Source organism: Chelmon rostratus, chromosome 13 (genome assembly GCF_017976325.1).
Source record: "Chelmon rostratus isolate fCheRos1 chromosome 13, fCheRos1.pri, whole genome shotgun sequence".
NCBI lineage: Eukaryota > Metazoa > Chordata > Actinopteri > Chaetodontiformes > Chaetodontidae > Chelmon > Chelmon rostratus.
The window spans coordinates 1,881,524-1,897,981 of NC_055670.1; the positions used below are offsets into that span (position 1 = coordinate 1,881,524).

Genomic DNA, 16,458 nt, shown 5'->3' on the forward strand with positions numbered 1-16,458 from the left:
CTGCGTTACATTACTACACTACATTTATCATATATATTTATTTTATACATAGAACACATGATCAGTATATGATATATTCCTTGTTATAGATATTGCTGTAGATGAAACTACTTAGCAGATTAAGACTTTACACAAAAAAACATGATTATTAATGAATGTTTCCTCCACCACTGCTGATGAACTGATCTCCTCAGGAAGGTGTGGTTGTTGGGTTTTTCATGTGACATGCCTGCAGCCTTTTAAACTCATGCATGTTTGCTTCTAGGTTGCTACAGAAACATTTTTTTGTGCAGCTTCGGCTCCAGTTGGCTGCTATGTAATGTTTTTCTTCCATTTGAAGCTGATCGTCTCCCGTGGCTTCAGCCTGCACATTGTGCAGAAGACAAAAGGAGATATTGGCTTTGAAATGCTGTGATGTGACTCTGCAACATCAGACCCTTCTTTAATGCTTTGTTTAGAAATGCAGAAACAGTTTTATAGGGTTCCCTTAAAAGGGAATATGAGTAGATGAGATATGTAGTCTAGTACATTAATTAAAGTGAACACTCTGCAGTCCTGGGGAAGGTACAAGGCTAGATCAGCAAAATAAAACAAGATTCGACATTTCAAGGTGAGATCTGTCACCTTGACCACTGGGTCATGTGGCCATGTGGTGGAGACTCTGAGTGTTGCAGGTTTTTACCGGTGACCTTTTGTTTCTAACCAGCATATCATATTCAGAAACATTCAGAATAAAATTTGAGCTGTGTTTCCCCAAACTCCAGTTTTGAAGCAGGAGCCTAAAACATTCAGTGTCTCGATGTTGAGCCACATCGACGTACTCTTCAGTGTAGATTTGCTTCAACTAAATGAAGTAGGCACAACAGCTGACAATGTAATGAGGCCACGTCTTACATTCTTTTGTATAGTACAGTCTTTTAATTTGTACTGCTGAAGTAGACTCTTTCTAAAGCACTGATTTTGTTATTTCGGTAGTATTTATTGTATCACACACTCATGTCTGCTTCCTGTATTTGTAGTCCTTGGCACAGCAGTTGATATCACTGCTGTGTCTGTCTTATCTAGAGGTGAAGGATGAAGTCCCAAGTTTCATCGTCATTCACTTGCATCAGATGCACCAAAGAGGGTTCATGTGTGTGTTCATATGCTTGTAGGACAGTGAAGAATGTGATTCTTAAAGTACCGTGAAGAGCATGACTTTATTTTCATCTTAAAACACTGCATATCAATGTAAATATACAAAACAAACCAAACATGTCTTTTTCCCACTGTGACAGTAATCAGCTGAGCTACAAGGTACAGCAATTAAATCCAGAGGCTTCTTGCTGTTTGTCCTCATTTACTTCTGTTGGCTCTGTGCTCTAAATGGTCAGTTCACTCAGTTGTGTCACTTGTTTTTGTGAAAATGTGACTTTTTGTGTTAGCCACAGTCACCCATATCACTTTGTGCCCCGTCATTAACAAAATTAAAAAGCTGTGGCTTTTGATATATTCCGTCATCGATCATTATGAGACACAGAGTTCGGTTTATTCCTCTCTGCTTGTGCGTCATCGTAGACGACAGTTCTGTGGCACACCGCTGCAAGCTAAGAGGTTAGGAAGTATGTATGTTACAAAGACAGCGCTCAATCGTGCTCAATACTGCAGGATCAAATCAATATTTTTGTATATTAATGAGATTAGAAGAGAATAATGAAAAGTTTTCCATTTGTGTAAAAGTGAATTTACACCAAAGTTCACTCACATTTCATTTATTTCAGTGAAGACATGAATTTGCCTTCTGTGTAATTGATCCTGACTTGTTTGCCTCATTTGATTGAACTGCGACCTGTGAAACAGCGCCACTCGATGTCCAATGAATCAAAGTCCAGCCAGTTTGAGGGGGAGGGTGGGTTTGACTTCTTTTTAAGGACGTTTTGAATGCTTCCTTTTACATTCAGAGACTGGAGAGTGAGAGCACACCCGCAGCAGAGCTGGGGGGATGTTACATGGCTGACAGTAAATGCAGGGACAGGAAATGGCGCTAATGACAGTAAAGTGTAGAATCTTCAAACTGTTGAATGCTAATGCTAGCTGGCTAACAAAGCTTGCACCTGCAGCTGGTGTTTTCAACCCACACGATTTCCTGTTTTGCCTTCTGCCACAACATGCAGGCAAATTTAACCTCGGCAGTTCTGGTCTGACAGCGGCAAAAGTCGGAAACCCCGCATTGGTGGTGCACTAACAGCTCTTAGCTGTGGGCAGTGGACACTCCTGTATCTGGGCCTCATCCACGGACCCCTCCGGCAGATGAACTGTCATCGTACAGGCGCGAATCCCCCCCAGGGGCTCCAGCACGTTGAACACTCTGTCCCACATGTCCCGCTCCGGATCATACCGCTGCACAATGTCAACCATGCACCTGCTGTTCCAGGAGTACCCTCCCACCACGTAGATCTGCCCGTTAAACACCGTCACGCCAACATCGCTCTGGCCCCGTGGCATCGGCGCCACCACCGTCCATTGGTCCGTCTCGGGGCTGTAGTATTCGCAGCCCAAGACGTCGTCATAGTCGCTACAGCCTCGGAAGTGATTCCCGCCCATCACGTAGAGTCTGTCTCCTGCGGTGCACATGCAGTGCAGGCCGCGGAGCTCCGTCATGTCGGCTCGTCGACTCCATGTGTCAGTGACGGGGTCGTAGCACCAGAGCTCCTTCTGGAACGTGTCCCGGGTGATGCCGCCTGTGTGACGAAACAGAACCAAACAAACGCTTTAAACGATTCTACTGGCACTAAAATGTGTTTTATCTAGAAGAAAGACAGAGCAAACAGACAAAAAGTGATAGTAATAAAAATAAAGAAGAAAAAAAATGTCACCTTCTTTAGTTCATGCTGATCTCAGATTACATGAGCGAGAGGGAGTAGGAAGAATTGTAAACTTATTAAACCCTACCCCTAAAGTACTATTATATTTTTATTAAGAAAACCCCAACAACTCATGACTGAAACATCCTGATTCATCCTCAACCTATACATGATCCATGTATTCAGCAATTACCGATAAATAATGTGCACAATATGCAGACACTGACAGTTACATTATGTATAGAAAAGAGTTGTGATTCACAGAACACGCCCAAATACCTATTAGTCATTAGGTTTTTAGATATAGAATGATGGTAAATATTTACACTTAGCCTACCACATACAAGTAAATGAACATAAACAGCAGGAAAATCTGGTAGATATTCAGGGCTCCAGCCTGTTAACCCCTTAATGCTGATTGTCGTGAATTTGCATGCTTAAATGCAAGCATTAACGCCTGTTGTCGCTAATTTGCATCATACCTACATTTATATCTATTGTATGTGCTACAGAAAAATTAACAAACTCCTCTTAATTTAGGAATTAATTAATAATTCTAAATAAATTCAGGCGTCAAGGGGTTAAAGGAACATTATGCAACTATTGTACCTTAAATGAGCAGCTTCTTTTTGTGTAACTTGGTTGGACTGGGTACGATATTGTGTGTAACATTTTCACACACACTACACACCACCAGCTACTGCTCAGCTAATTCAGCTAAGAAGAAGCTAGCTCGGTGTTATCACACTTATCGTTTTCTCCATGCTCACAAAATATGACAGCTATCGTACCACACTGAATTTGATGAGTGTAGCATTTATTAGATCACAAATGAGACAAGAATTAGGTTGGAAAAATGCCATTAGAAGAGTGTTTCTGGTGTCTGTGACTGACTGATTACTGTACAAGAACGCAACTGATGGACAGACAACTTGTACGGCTGCTAAAGTATTCCTAACTGCTACTTGCTGCTAACTGTACCTGCTGTTGGCTAGTTAGCTCAGTTGGCTGAACAGCTAGCGAGTTTATTCGCTGACATTGGCTAAACTGGGAGCTCGGAGCACTGTTTGTTGGTGTTTACACCGCTAGTGTGGGGGGCGAGGTGGACCCGGTTCGGAATGCTGGAGGGCAGTGGGGCGCGGAGCTAACTAGATAATGGGAGCTACAGTTAGCATTACTTGAGCGACAAGCAAAGCTAGCTGTCCATCAGGAAAGTCGATAAATCATTGGAAGTTGAGGCAGAGCAGTCAGAGGACATCAGAAATTATTTTATTATTATTATTCTTTTTAAAATATGACCCAGCTAAAAGCCCTGGACAGTCAACTGTGTCAAAGTGAATTGCACTCTGAAACTGTAGCAAAAAATACTAATTCTTGCAAAGTGTTGCTTTAATGTATGGAAACAGCTGGTCACAATAATTTGTTGTGGTCTCCGTACGTTGGGTACAATGTGCATGAGGAAAATATCACTGTATGCAGCAGTGCATCTGATTTGACCCAGTATGAATGCATCAGTAATACCTCATCTCAAAATAATGAGACTGTGCACCCAAGAAGAACATTGCTGAGTGAATACAAGTGTCTGCAGGAGAGCTTTGATGTTGAGGTCAGATGCTTTCCTGTGGCCGGATACTGAAAACAGACATGACCAACACATTTCCTTTCACGCTCTAAAGGCGATGTCATCTATAGATCTTTCTTTACATCCTCTGTTAATAGTGAACTTATCTCTTACTCAGCTTTTTTTCACTCCCACCTTTCCCAAAGTACCATCCTAAATAGTAAATGCTTTTGCTCATTCTTTGTAAAGGTCAAGGACAAGGTCGTCGTGGTCATTATTGTACAGAGGAACAGGAAGTTGCTCAGGACAGGGAAAGGTTGAACAGTCCAGAAATGTTCTGTATATATCAAGAAATCACATAATTCAGTGAAATATACTGTATTTTCTGATAGTGAAGACCTTGTTCTTTCTACATAATTATGACAGTAATTATTATAGATAATAATCATAAAACCAAGTCAATCTAAACAAACCTCTGAAGCCATCCCAAATGCAAAAAATGATAAAACAGTTGAAATGATAACTCACTGTGTTATTTCTAGCCTTAACAGAGAATACCCAATACTAAGAAAGTGAAGCTGTCATGGAAAATAGTTTTGAGTCAGCCCTACATAGAAGAGCTCATAACACCAGAAGAACTTCCTGGGCTTACAGGACCAGACAGTATTTTTATTGTGTTCAGCAAATAACTACAAGTCATATTGTGTTTCTTTTGTACTGCTGATCAAGTTTTCACACTGACTTCCAACCATCTACGTAGGCCTAGTTGTCACCTATTTATTTATTCATTTATTCTTTCACATAGGTAATTTGAAAAGTCTCTTTTGGTACAAATGGAAGATTTTGGACCAAGGGCTTTTGCCTTATAGGTTCTTTGCAGTCTTCAGTTTTAAGTATTTTAAATCATGAACTTAACTCTTAACCAAGTGTGAGGACTGAACTATAACTTTGCTACATTTGAAGTCACATCTATTATCTATCACACACTTTGAAGCCCCTCCAAGCATTGCTTTACAAGCATGTAGACTGAGTATACGACTGTGGATGTGAAAGCAAAGTGCATTAAATAAATCAAAGGATTCCTTAAGCAACATGTTTTATGTTAGCTTTGAATTCAGTGACTCAGATATGCAGAAGGCTGCCAGCGCACAAGATACGGGTCTTGTAAAAAAGATAATCACTTGTGTGCACAAGATAACAAAAAAAAAAGAGAAAAAAAATCTCTCAGGACTTCAGGGTCTGCAGAATCAGTATCTCATGTCTTTTTATTTATTTTTTCCTGTTCATTTCACTTCCAACGCATTTGCTCCTGCTCTTTCATGTTTTGGCATCCAAGGACACAACACCTATCCACTCCACCATGGTAATTTTAGAAGCCTCCTTCACATAAAAGACTGGTACTCATCAACTTTCATAGCTCTATTGCTGTCTGTTTTACTGCTCTGTGCAGTTTTTACCCACCTTTAGCTCATTGTTTTTTATTCTGGTGTTGCTTTATGTAAAAAGTGGGCAGCAGTTTCCAGTAGCCCACACAAATTACATGTGAACTTCCGCAGTCAAACATGCGGCGCCCCCACAGAGAGTCAGATATATTTCTCAGGGCTAGGCAGACCAAACACAGGATACTAGACTGACTAGATTGCTTGTGTTGAGCTGTCTCGGCCACCTGTGCAAGTATGTTAGCCATAACAGTTCGATAAGCTCAATGCTCACTGGTTTGCATTTAAGTAAGTAGAGGTCCACAGTTTACAATAAATTGCATGCGTACCTACACAGACATGCCGAAAATTGCAGAATTGAGATGCAGATGCAGAATTAAGTTTCCTGTAACGTTAAACCTTTTATTTAGTACGTAACTTTGCATTTTTTGTTTATTATATACTGACCCTGAGTTTCAACTCAACACTGCCAGGTGAAATTAATGTGTGTTGTAAATACAGTATGTTGTGTTCAAGTAGAGAATGTGCTGTATTCTGGCATGAAGTATACTACTAACACACTCACAGCTTTTGAGAGTGGTGGGTTTTAAATTTGTTGCCTCAACCACAGGTCTTCACATTTGCTGCATCTCAGTCCTACATGTGAAACTTGTGTCTCTGCTCTCAACGTGAGAAACAACTTCCTGTCCAAGGTTGCCAAGAAACCTGCCTGAGATCAGGCTGAGAGCAGCTCATGAGAGTCTGCTGCTAAACAGGATGTGGTTTCAAATAGGTCAGCCGTGCGAGCGTTTTCAATAATTCATCTTGTCAAACTGGAACATTTTGTCAGCTGTAGAAAATCCCTGGGGGTCAGTTTTAGATAGTATCACTACTGAGCAGTTTTTCCATGAGTGGATCTCAGTTTTATTTGTCTCATGCGCACACACAAGGATGCACATGCACACACTCGTACACACGGGTGACGCTACATACTTTCCCAACAATGGTTTCACACTATCCCAGGAAAAAGGTGTGAAAGAAGACTGATGTTTGTAAGCACGAATATGCGCAATGCAGGTTTCAGATTTCTCTTCAGAATCGGCTTTGCAGGTGTTTTATCAGGACCTCAAGCAGACAAACAATGCATTTTGGTGAGTAGCACTGAATGCTAACATAACAAGATCTCTACCTTTAACTGTACCTCACTGATACCATAGGCAGAATTCAACTCCACTGGGCACCTTTAAAGCTAGTGATGTCCTCTTGTGAATTAGTTTATTTTTTACCTTGAGTGACCACTTGTGTCATTGAAGACTGTCCTCACAAGAGAAACAACGGGCCATTTGTTGAGACATTTAAAATGACTTGTGTGTAGGCTTCCTTTGATTGAGTGTGTGTGTGTGTGTGTGTATGTGTGTGTGTGTGGCTGTCCTCTGTCACAGAAGGTGCATGACATTGTTAGACAGCCGTTAAAAAAAAAAAACCTCAGTGAGGTTAGTTGTGCTTAGTTGTGCAAAGTACGTGTGGTCAACGCTGGAGACTGTGTCAAACTCGTGGCCCATAAACAGTCCGTGTTGGTTTCGAGCAAGCTCCAGCCGTGACCATGACCTTTCCCTAAACACGCGGTTCTTGCTTAGCTTAAAAGGTTTGCAGCTGAGATATAAGGGTAGTTCCGAAATGCTCCAGCAAATAAGCTTATTTTGTTCAAGTATTCACACAGTTCCTCTCCTTACCTCATTGTTATCTCATCGTTTATTTCCACTTCATCACTGTGCCAGGAAAAACTCAGCAATGACATTTAAAGGTGTGTTCAGAGTTAACGTGAAGCTAATGGGTGCAGTGCAGTTAGAGAGTAAATGGACCACCGTAAATGGAAAGATGCAGGAAGGTGGGAAGAGCTGTGAATTCACTCTCGATGAAAGATTGAGTTGAAAATGTGACTGCTTTAGTGAAACACATGCACTGATCCTGAGCATTTAGGAAAATCAACTTCAAACATGACAAAGATGAGAAGAAAAAGGAGAGACCGAAGAGTGAGACCGAGATCAGACTCAGTTTGAGCTGTCGCCAAAAACACACAGACAGCAGCACATGCCACACAGATGCACACTGTGCATACATTGCTTGCTTGCTGAAGCTTAAGTCTGTGCTGCCAGTACACTGGCTGTAAATTCAGTCTGCACAGACTCGGGTTCCTTGGGTCCTACGTTCCTCAGCTCAATATCCTCTTAATATAACACATTAAGGAGATGTTATAAAAGGGTTTTATGTTGTTAGCAATACTTTTTCCCTTGGTCAGAAGTTCAGTGTGTGGTTTCCTGGGTCAAGATGTGGAAATCACCCACCTACAACTTGTAGCCTGTGGATGTTTTTCTCCCCAAAACAATGCCCTCAAATTCAAATCAATCAAATGAACCTGCATGGTTAATGCAAGGCAAAACAATTTGCTTCATGTTCTCTATCAAAACACTTGCAGAGAATAAAGACAAACATTGACTTTGTGTTGAACGGTGTTGCTTTACCTGAAATGTACACGAGGTCCCCATGAACTGTTCCAGCATGTCCATAGTGAGGCTCCACCATACTGGTCACAAATGTCCATTCATTTTTCCTCAGGTTGTAGCACTCCACCGTGTCTGTCAAAGTGATATTTGGAGAGATGTTTTGGGGTGTATTTTATTTAAGGATAAGTCTGTTTTACAGAGGCAACACATTTCTCTCAGGAGTCGGTAGAGACCAAACACAGAGCTATAAGAAAGTGTATAGTGGAATTACATTCAGCGGGTGGCCAGAAACAGGACTGCACTGATAAATTAAACGATGATGAAAATGAATTCTCAGTTGCTCAGCTCAGTAGTAAAGGAGAAGAACAAGCGTTTGTTGCAGCTCACCTATCTCTCCTGAGGCATTCCTTCCTCCAACTGCAAACAGTTTCCCCTTGAGAGCGCTCAGGTGGAAGAACGTCCTCTTCTCGTTGAGTGAAGCAATCTGAAGCCACCTGTCAAAGCGCGGGTCATAGCGGTAGGCGCTGTCTATGGCTGTCTTACCCTTGGTGTCATAAGTGCTCTGGCCTGAGAAGTCAACAAGAAGCAGTTTTAGAGTGGCAAATGATATTAAAACCTGTTAGTAAATCATATGTATTTTCAGGAGAGTATTAATTTATGCTTCTAATTTTTGAAGAAGTTTTCTCTGTCATACTTGATGCATAATGTATCGTGACTTCACCTCCACTTTAACTTTACTTATAAATTAAAAATGTGTTGTTTTTGTGCACTAGAATTTTCAAGATTGTGATTTTGCTTCTGTTAGGCCCCTATCCTGCAGTTTCCATGGTTCAAGGCTGATCATTAGGGTCCTTGGTTTGCCGTAAATATGCTTGTCACTGATTAAATTCCCATGTTTAATAAAGATGCAGTTTGAATTGACAGCTTGGTTCTCTGACCTCCAACAATAAAGAGGAAGCCGCCTAGAAGAGCCACACCATGCTGGTAACGTGGCACATCCATGGGCTTCAGGGCCCTCCAGTAGCCAGACTTTTCGTCATACAGCCGCAGCTCGCGGCTCACCACCAGTTGCTGTCGCATCACACCGCCCAGTGCCAGGATGTGGGTGGCTTCTGAGCGGATTTGTGTCCGCTCAGTTTGCAAAGCTGGCTGCATGAAAGGCATCATCTGGTAGTTGCTGGCCTCCAGCAGCAGGTTCACGCAGGCCGTCTCAGAGCGCATCATGGAGTCTCCTCCCTCTTCATCATCCTGGGAGATCTGAATGAGTTCACTGGGGCTCATCAATGGGAAGCGAATATGGCGCATCAAGGCATAGACAGAGGATCGGCGACTGGGGTGGTCGTGGTCCAGCCATCCTCTAGCGATGTGGTAGAGCTCCAGCTCGGAGAAGCCCTCGAGGGAGTTGCTGGCCAGAGCGTTGGCCATGCTGGTTTCAGAGAGCTGGAGGTAGCGGCCACACTCTACCAGCGCTGAGAGGTTCTGGCTCACAAACTCACCTAGGTTACAACAAAGAGGACCACATTGATAGTTATGACCTTCCACTTTATTTCTGTTCTTGAACCAAAATGATGTTTGATGCACAAATTTTTAGTCTTCTTACTGTATATTGTTATAAGACTAAAGTTAGATAAATAATGCAGTGATGAATGGGTTGACTCGTTTTAGGGATTGCTGAGGATCTGAAGAGTTGAACAGTTGCAATACTGAAACTCTATGCTATTCCCACCTTCCACCTCATCTATGTATTTATACAGATTGAAGACAGGTTGTACTTCTGTTACTGTGCTCTCAGATCAGTTTCATTGCAGTCACCTATATTCTGCAGAACATCCTCCAGAAGCAAGTCTGTGGCGATGCGCTCCACCTCCACACAGTTATCAATGGTGATCTGCATCGTAGAAAATCACAGAAAGGCAGATGAATTAGATCAATAAAATAATGATCTGTTTCGTCCTGCACTACTTTTCCCTATTTTGCAGCTGCAGCAATTAGCAATCACATACATACTGTAGGTCACTCATAAATGCCCAAGAGAGAGGGCATTAAAGGACAGTGAAGCACTCAGAGGGATCTGGCACCTTAATGAGCCAGACCTCCAGTGTAGCTGAATATAAAAACCTTCCACTAATGAACTGATGCAGCATGATAAGAGTGTGACATTACGCTGAAACAAAAGCTTCTCACCTCACTGCTCAGCAGCTGATTACAGAACCTCAGGACAGGCATGACTTGCAAGAAGTTTGCAGCCTCCAGTGTATCCTGGAGATTACCCATGTCGAGCCTGACTTTGGATGTGTAAATGAAGTCTATAATGTTCTTTAAACCCAACTTAGTGACCCCATGCAGCTTGATCTCTCTCATCTCCTGCTCCCTCATGCCTCCTGAACAAGGACAAAGAGACAAAGACAAGGTGAGTGAGTGATCTGGCATCATTTCAGTGGATTTGTGTTGTGCAGGCATTATGCCAAAGTGCACAGTCAGCAAGATACAAAGACATAGCTGACACTACAAAGCATGGCTGCTCATACAATGCAAAGATAATAAAAGTGCTGTAGTTAATATTGGTGTCAATGCAAATATCTTTAAAGCAGAAGGGAGAAAGAATGCCAAGAAGTCCTTCCTCTTTCTTTGACTATTTCTGACAAGCTGAGTGTGAGAGTGCTAAAATGGTCACATAAAACTTTGACAGTAGCAACTTCTTGACAAACTTTTTGCATCACTGGTAATGAGGATCTAAAAGTACCAAAGTTCATAACCCCACAGGGCCACTGGCATGGCTTTGGACTTGTTACCATATTGGATCTTATGCTGTGTTTTTTCCATTAACCACTTGAATGACGTGGGTCTAGGGATGGCTTTGTCTGTCTGCCAGTCGGTCCTCTACTTCAGTCCAGACTAAAATATCTCAATAACTTCAAGAGGGAATTCCATGAAATGTTGTACAGCCATTCATGGTTATTTGACCCAAACATAATATGAGGATTAATGTGTGTTAGAACTGGGAAACACTGGACCCTGGGAACAAAGATACACTCCCCTCAGCTGTAATTTGTGTTTGGTGCTGATAAGCAAATGTTAGCATATTGACACACTTAACTAAGATGGTGAAAATGATTAAAATTATATCTGTGAACTACATATTGTGCTGCTGTTCTGTAAGGCTGCCTTACATACTAATGCACTTGTCACTGAGTGTATTTCGTCATGTTATTAACTTAATTTTTCTTTATTGTCTGCTTTCAGCCCCCCAAAAACAGAACAACTCACCGGTGAACATTGCCTTGAAATAGTCACTGGATGAAGCCATGATGACTCTGTGGACTGGGAAAGTTTCCTCGCTGTCCCCAGGAACCAAGACAACATCACAGAGAGTCTCATCAGCTCGAAAAGTATCAAATCCCTGCATAAAAAACAATGTCTGTCAAGAATAATTTGGTATGTTGCATTTTTACATCAGTAAATCAGTATCATAATAATGCTGGAGACTGGAGGCCTCTACTAGACTCTTCACTGCCTCTTCGCTCTGTTACCCATACCAATAAAAATCAAGTTTTAACCTTGTTAACATGCTGGAATGTTTTTTATATGCTACAAGACATGAAGTATCAGGAGTGAAATAAGCAGTCGATGCCATTGGTGAGCAGTTCCACCTGGGACCTGAAGTGGACCAATGGCAGCTTCAGACAGCCAGGATTTCATACATCACATACTTTCTATATCGTGATAGCGGAGTTAGGTAGGCAGCTGATATTATTTATTACCGTAACATTTCTAACATTATGATACAGTATATCAGCTCTGCATGAGACCCTGTACAACTCTCCCTCTTTGGAATTCTTAATTTCAGAAAAAAAGAAACCACAGTGAGGTAGCTGTGGTACGAAAATGTAGGTGTAAAAACCTACATGAAGTGCCTTCAGTTTACTCCAGGCCAGAGGGCCGGTGTGCAGCTCCTGAACACTGAGGATGAGGGTGATGGAGCACCTTACATTACACCTTATTGCAGAAATTGATTTAAAAAATGTAGAATGACTTTCTCAGCTCTTTTAGAAGAACTTTCTTTTCTTCTATATTTGTAGCCCAAAATGAGTTCATGACCCTCAGTTTAGTTTAGTGTTAATAAGTCACAAATATACCTGCAATACAGCTGCTCCATGTTCAGCGCTACTGAACACCTTAGACAGCGGCCGAGGAGGGAGTTTGGGCTTGATGGCTTTGTCTGGGCATTTAGGAGGCATTTCCATGGGTGGGGGGAGAGGAGCCGGAGCTGGAGCTGCAGCTGGTGGAGAAGGCCTGTCATCTATGAAATCCAAATGGAGAATAGATATTTAGAGATGAGGAAATATTAAAGTACATGGAACTGCTAAGCTACTGAAACCTATGGCTGCTTATTCCTCGAGTTGATACAGCTATGGCCCTGCTATTCTGTTCTTGTCAAGTCATAGAAAGATTAGAAGTATTTGCAAAAAAATCTGCTAAGTATATTATTACTTTCATCATCATTATTATGATCTACTATATTAAAAATGGAATTTGAAAAGTAACAACTAATAATAGATTTCAAATATATGTAGTGGAATGAAACGTACTATAATTATATGTATTGGAGTAGAAATATAAAGTTGCATGAAACAAAAAAAAACTGTATTTCAAAATTGTACTTAAGTACAGGACTAAATGTACTTAATTAATTTCACATGTTTAGTGTCTCACATATTGCAATTGTTTATATTCATTTGATCTGTGGTTGCATGGACATCAATAGATGCAAATTTCTTGTCTTTCTTGTATCAGATGGGAACTTGAAGCCACAGAGAGCCAGTGAGCACACACCTTGTGGAACAGGTCTGTCGGGCGGAGCAGGGGGTCTTTCCGGCTGAGCTGGGGGTCTTGGAGGGTCCCTGGACTGATGCCTGCTGCCCAGGCGGGACAGTCTGCGGCTCAGCCTCCCCGGCCCGCTGTCGTCTCCGCTTCCCCTACAGAGGAGGAAGTGTGGGTGACTGTAAGAGCAGTTTGTGCTTCACCGTGTCATCGGGCTTTCATGAATTATGTTGTAGAGCCTGCATCCAAAACAGCTTAATGGAGTCTCTATTATAAACCTATTACGTATGATCCGTTTAGTGCGAATGTGGGCAGACATTTGAAAGCTTCAGTAAAAGTTTACAGCACTTCCTCTTGTACAAATGCCACTTACTTCAGTTGAGCTGGCAGACATGACTCTTTACCTGGCCTGAAGCCTAACGTTAACCATCTGTAGTCTGAAATTTTGGTTTAATGGAGTTTGTATCCTGGAAGAAGGTCTGCCTCCTCAACACAGCTGACGAAAGTCCCATATCTGTTTTGTTTTGCCTGTGACCTAAAGAGGAGGAGCCAGTGAACCCTTTTCAGGTGAACCACTCGAAGCCTCTTCCTGCCAACTTACTCATACACTAAGTTCAGGTAAATAAAGAACTATGAATAAAGGAAAGACTCAAAATACCATTAATAAATGTACATCAGAAAAAGGATAAGTGAAAGAGTTGATGTAAAGAGTTTTACATCGCACTGACTCCCAAAGAAAGTCTATTTAAACAGTGAACACAGGAAAACAAGCTTGTGATGTTTTCTTTAACTTTTCAAATGCGTTTTAACACACAGTTTAAGTTTTCAGCAGTTATTAACTGCTGTATTCATTATGCATCTTTAGAATTAGAAGTATGCAGGAATTCAATGCTTAAATATTTAGTTTAAACTATTTCGTCGGCATACTTGAAAATATAATCTTTGATAAACATAGTGTAGCATGTGTTACCGTCACTCAGCATTAAACTTTGAGCGTATTGGACAGTTGTAGGGAAAAAAAATGAAGGCTGAAAAGCCAGACATCATGGAAACAAGGAGATCAAACACTTTTGTCTCAACTCCAATACATGATAAATTCAATTACACCCTTAAATAATTTCTGACATACTGAAGGCCAAAAAACACCTTACCCCATTGCATTGGCCTCTTGGAGTTGTGGACTGTTGTTGCGCTGATGAGGCTTCCTACATGACGACAAAAGAAGAGCTTTAGGGGACAGAAAGTGACTTTAGAAGCTACAATGGATTATTTCAGTGTGCTGTTTTGATCCCAGAAGAAGACATCGACAGGAAAAGTTTTACGTGTGATTACATTCACTTTCGTGCATCCGTGCAAATGCGAAAGTATCACTTCTTCTGTAAGATGACTCATTGTTGGCCCCATTTTTGTGTCTCGCTCAACAATTTAGTCATGGTTGTGTTAGAAATTCCTCTGCATGAAGTCATTCAGCCTGTTGTGATGTCCTCTTTTTTCAGCATGTCAAACTCTGTGTGTTTGATGTGGCCACGCTTGTTGGCAGACAGCATAAACTTCACTGAACTTCTGTTTAACTGTCAGACCTTACCCAGCCATCACTAATGTCTTAGAACATGCACATATGTAATTGTGTGGTCGGTGACAGTGATTGAGCTTGTTTGCTGGACAGCAAAGCATTCATTCCATCCTCTATGTTGCAATCTGAAACTTCAAACAGTCTCATTTTTATCAGTAGATAAGATTAGCCGTGTCACTGTCTTCTCACCAACAGTCTTCTGTACGCTGCATAACTATCCACAATACACCATGTACATGATGAGTCACATTAAGTTGTCAGTATCTAGTTATTTGCTGTCCCTGTTGCAGCTCCTATTGCTCTGTAGCTGCAATGCAAGCTGGACCCACAGAGGTGTAATTTCTGTAGTCTTATTTGTTATATGTTCGTGTCTGAGAGACCTGCTGGTTTGAGTTACTGATGTTTTTGCACCGATAAAAAAACACTAATCATTTAATACAGCATATTATATTAGTATATTCAGTCTTCTTCCTAAAATGAATACACAAATGTGTGTCCTTCAGACTGTGTGATTATTTTGATCATGCAGAACAGTGGAATTGGGTGACTTTAACCCTGTGACTAGCTGACCTCGTGTCATAACATACAGGCGTTTGCAAAACCAATGGGTGATTTGTTAAGGTTCGAAAAGTGTATTAAGTCAGTCCACCTTAAATCACCTCTCACATTAAACAGTGACATAACAGCGAACGCACATTTTGTGTGACTTCTGATACGTCTGCTCCACTGCATCCCAGAGGAAAATACTGCATTTTTACTCCACTAAGTTTATTATTAAGCTTTAGTTACTAGTTATTTTTCAGATTACAATTTTTAATACCCTTCCTGTCCAGTGAGAAGCACACATCTCCAACTGTGGTGACTTCGAATATGAATATTTCTGACAAACTGTTCCAGGGTGAGTAAATGATCCTACTCCTTAAGCTAAATAAACTATTTGAAACCTCTCTTGCATTAACTGGGAAATGCATCGTCACATAAATGAAAGCATACAAATTTTGACTTTTTATATATTTCTATATTTTATATATAAATGAGCTCAACCTTAACCATCTACAGCAGTAATATCAACATACACATTAATGCAGCAATAATATTCATTCAAAAACATATCCAGCATTAAAACACTCACATGGACCAGTTGCAATGATGCTGATAATACATACTTCTACTCAAGTACGGTTTTGACTGCAGGACTTCTACGTGCAGTGGAGTATTAGTCGTTTTACTTCAGTAAAGGATCTGAGCACTGAAACCATATGAATGCACACATACGACTCTGTGGTACTTTATTGTCATGTTCTGTGTCTGCTGGGTGACCTACCTGGAAGAAATCCTCCTCAGCAGACTGGACCTGATGCCACCCTCCAGCCTGCTCGTCTAACCAACCAGAGCCGGTTGGAACTTTGAGCAGAAAATGTCTGCTGCACTGCGCCGTCTGGTTGGAGAGTTGAAGCATCTGTGTGAGCATCACCGTTTCTTTGCCTTAACCGACACCTCAGTCACTTCCTGTGCTACTTCTCTTTCTCACTGTGTGTTCCTCTCTGCGCCTTGATGCTCGCTACCCCAATGTGTCACACTTGAAATACAGTTAGTGAAGTAAACAAAAGGTTTCACAAGCTGTTTAAGGTGCTGAAATGAGCACCTTAAACAGCTTGTGAAACTTGTGAGGCCTTCGCTTATCTGTGTGGTTAAGACATGCACGGTAATGAGGAATGTATTTTCTGAAATGTTTTAG

The 16,458-nt window shown here is 41.3% G+C and overlaps 1 protein-coding gene across 1 annotated transcript; it reads right to left on the reverse strand.

Annotated features, from left to right (window-relative positions):
* Positions 1–1,180: 1,180 nt before the first annotated feature.
* On the reverse strand, positions 1,181–16,188 carry si:rp71-68n21.9 (kelch-like protein 9). Its single transcript, XM_041950721.1, has 11 exons — positions 16,045–16,188; positions 14,299–14,352; positions 13,160–13,302; positions 12,463–12,626; positions 11,594–11,726; positions 10,511–10,707; positions 10,139–10,214; positions 9,265–9,822; positions 8,714–8,893; positions 8,345–8,458; positions 1,181–2,720 (listed from the first exon to the last, which is right to left on the reverse strand). The coding sequence occupies exons 2-11, from the start codon at positions 14,301–14,303 to the stop codon at positions 2,221–2,223; spliced, it is 2,070 nt and encodes a 689-aa protein (XP_041806655.1). The 5' UTR covers positions 14,304–14,352; positions 16,045–16,188; the 3' UTR covers positions 1,181–2,220.
* Between the last annotated feature and the right edge of the window lie 270 nt (positions 16,189–16,458).

What these genes read in the sequence shown, in the direction of transcription:
- si:rp71-68n21.9 (XM_041950721.1), bottom strand. An exon ending in ATCAGCTGCTGAGCAGTGAG is followed by an intron (nt 10,215 to 10,510) that starts GTGAGAAGCTTT and finishes TCTACGATGCAG; the next exon opens with ATCACCATTGATAACTGTGT. An exon ending in GAATGCCTCAGGAGAGATAG is followed by an intron (nt 8,459 to 8,713) that starts GTGAGCTGCAAC and finishes TCACTTTGACAG; the next exon opens with ACACGGTGGAGTGCTACAAC.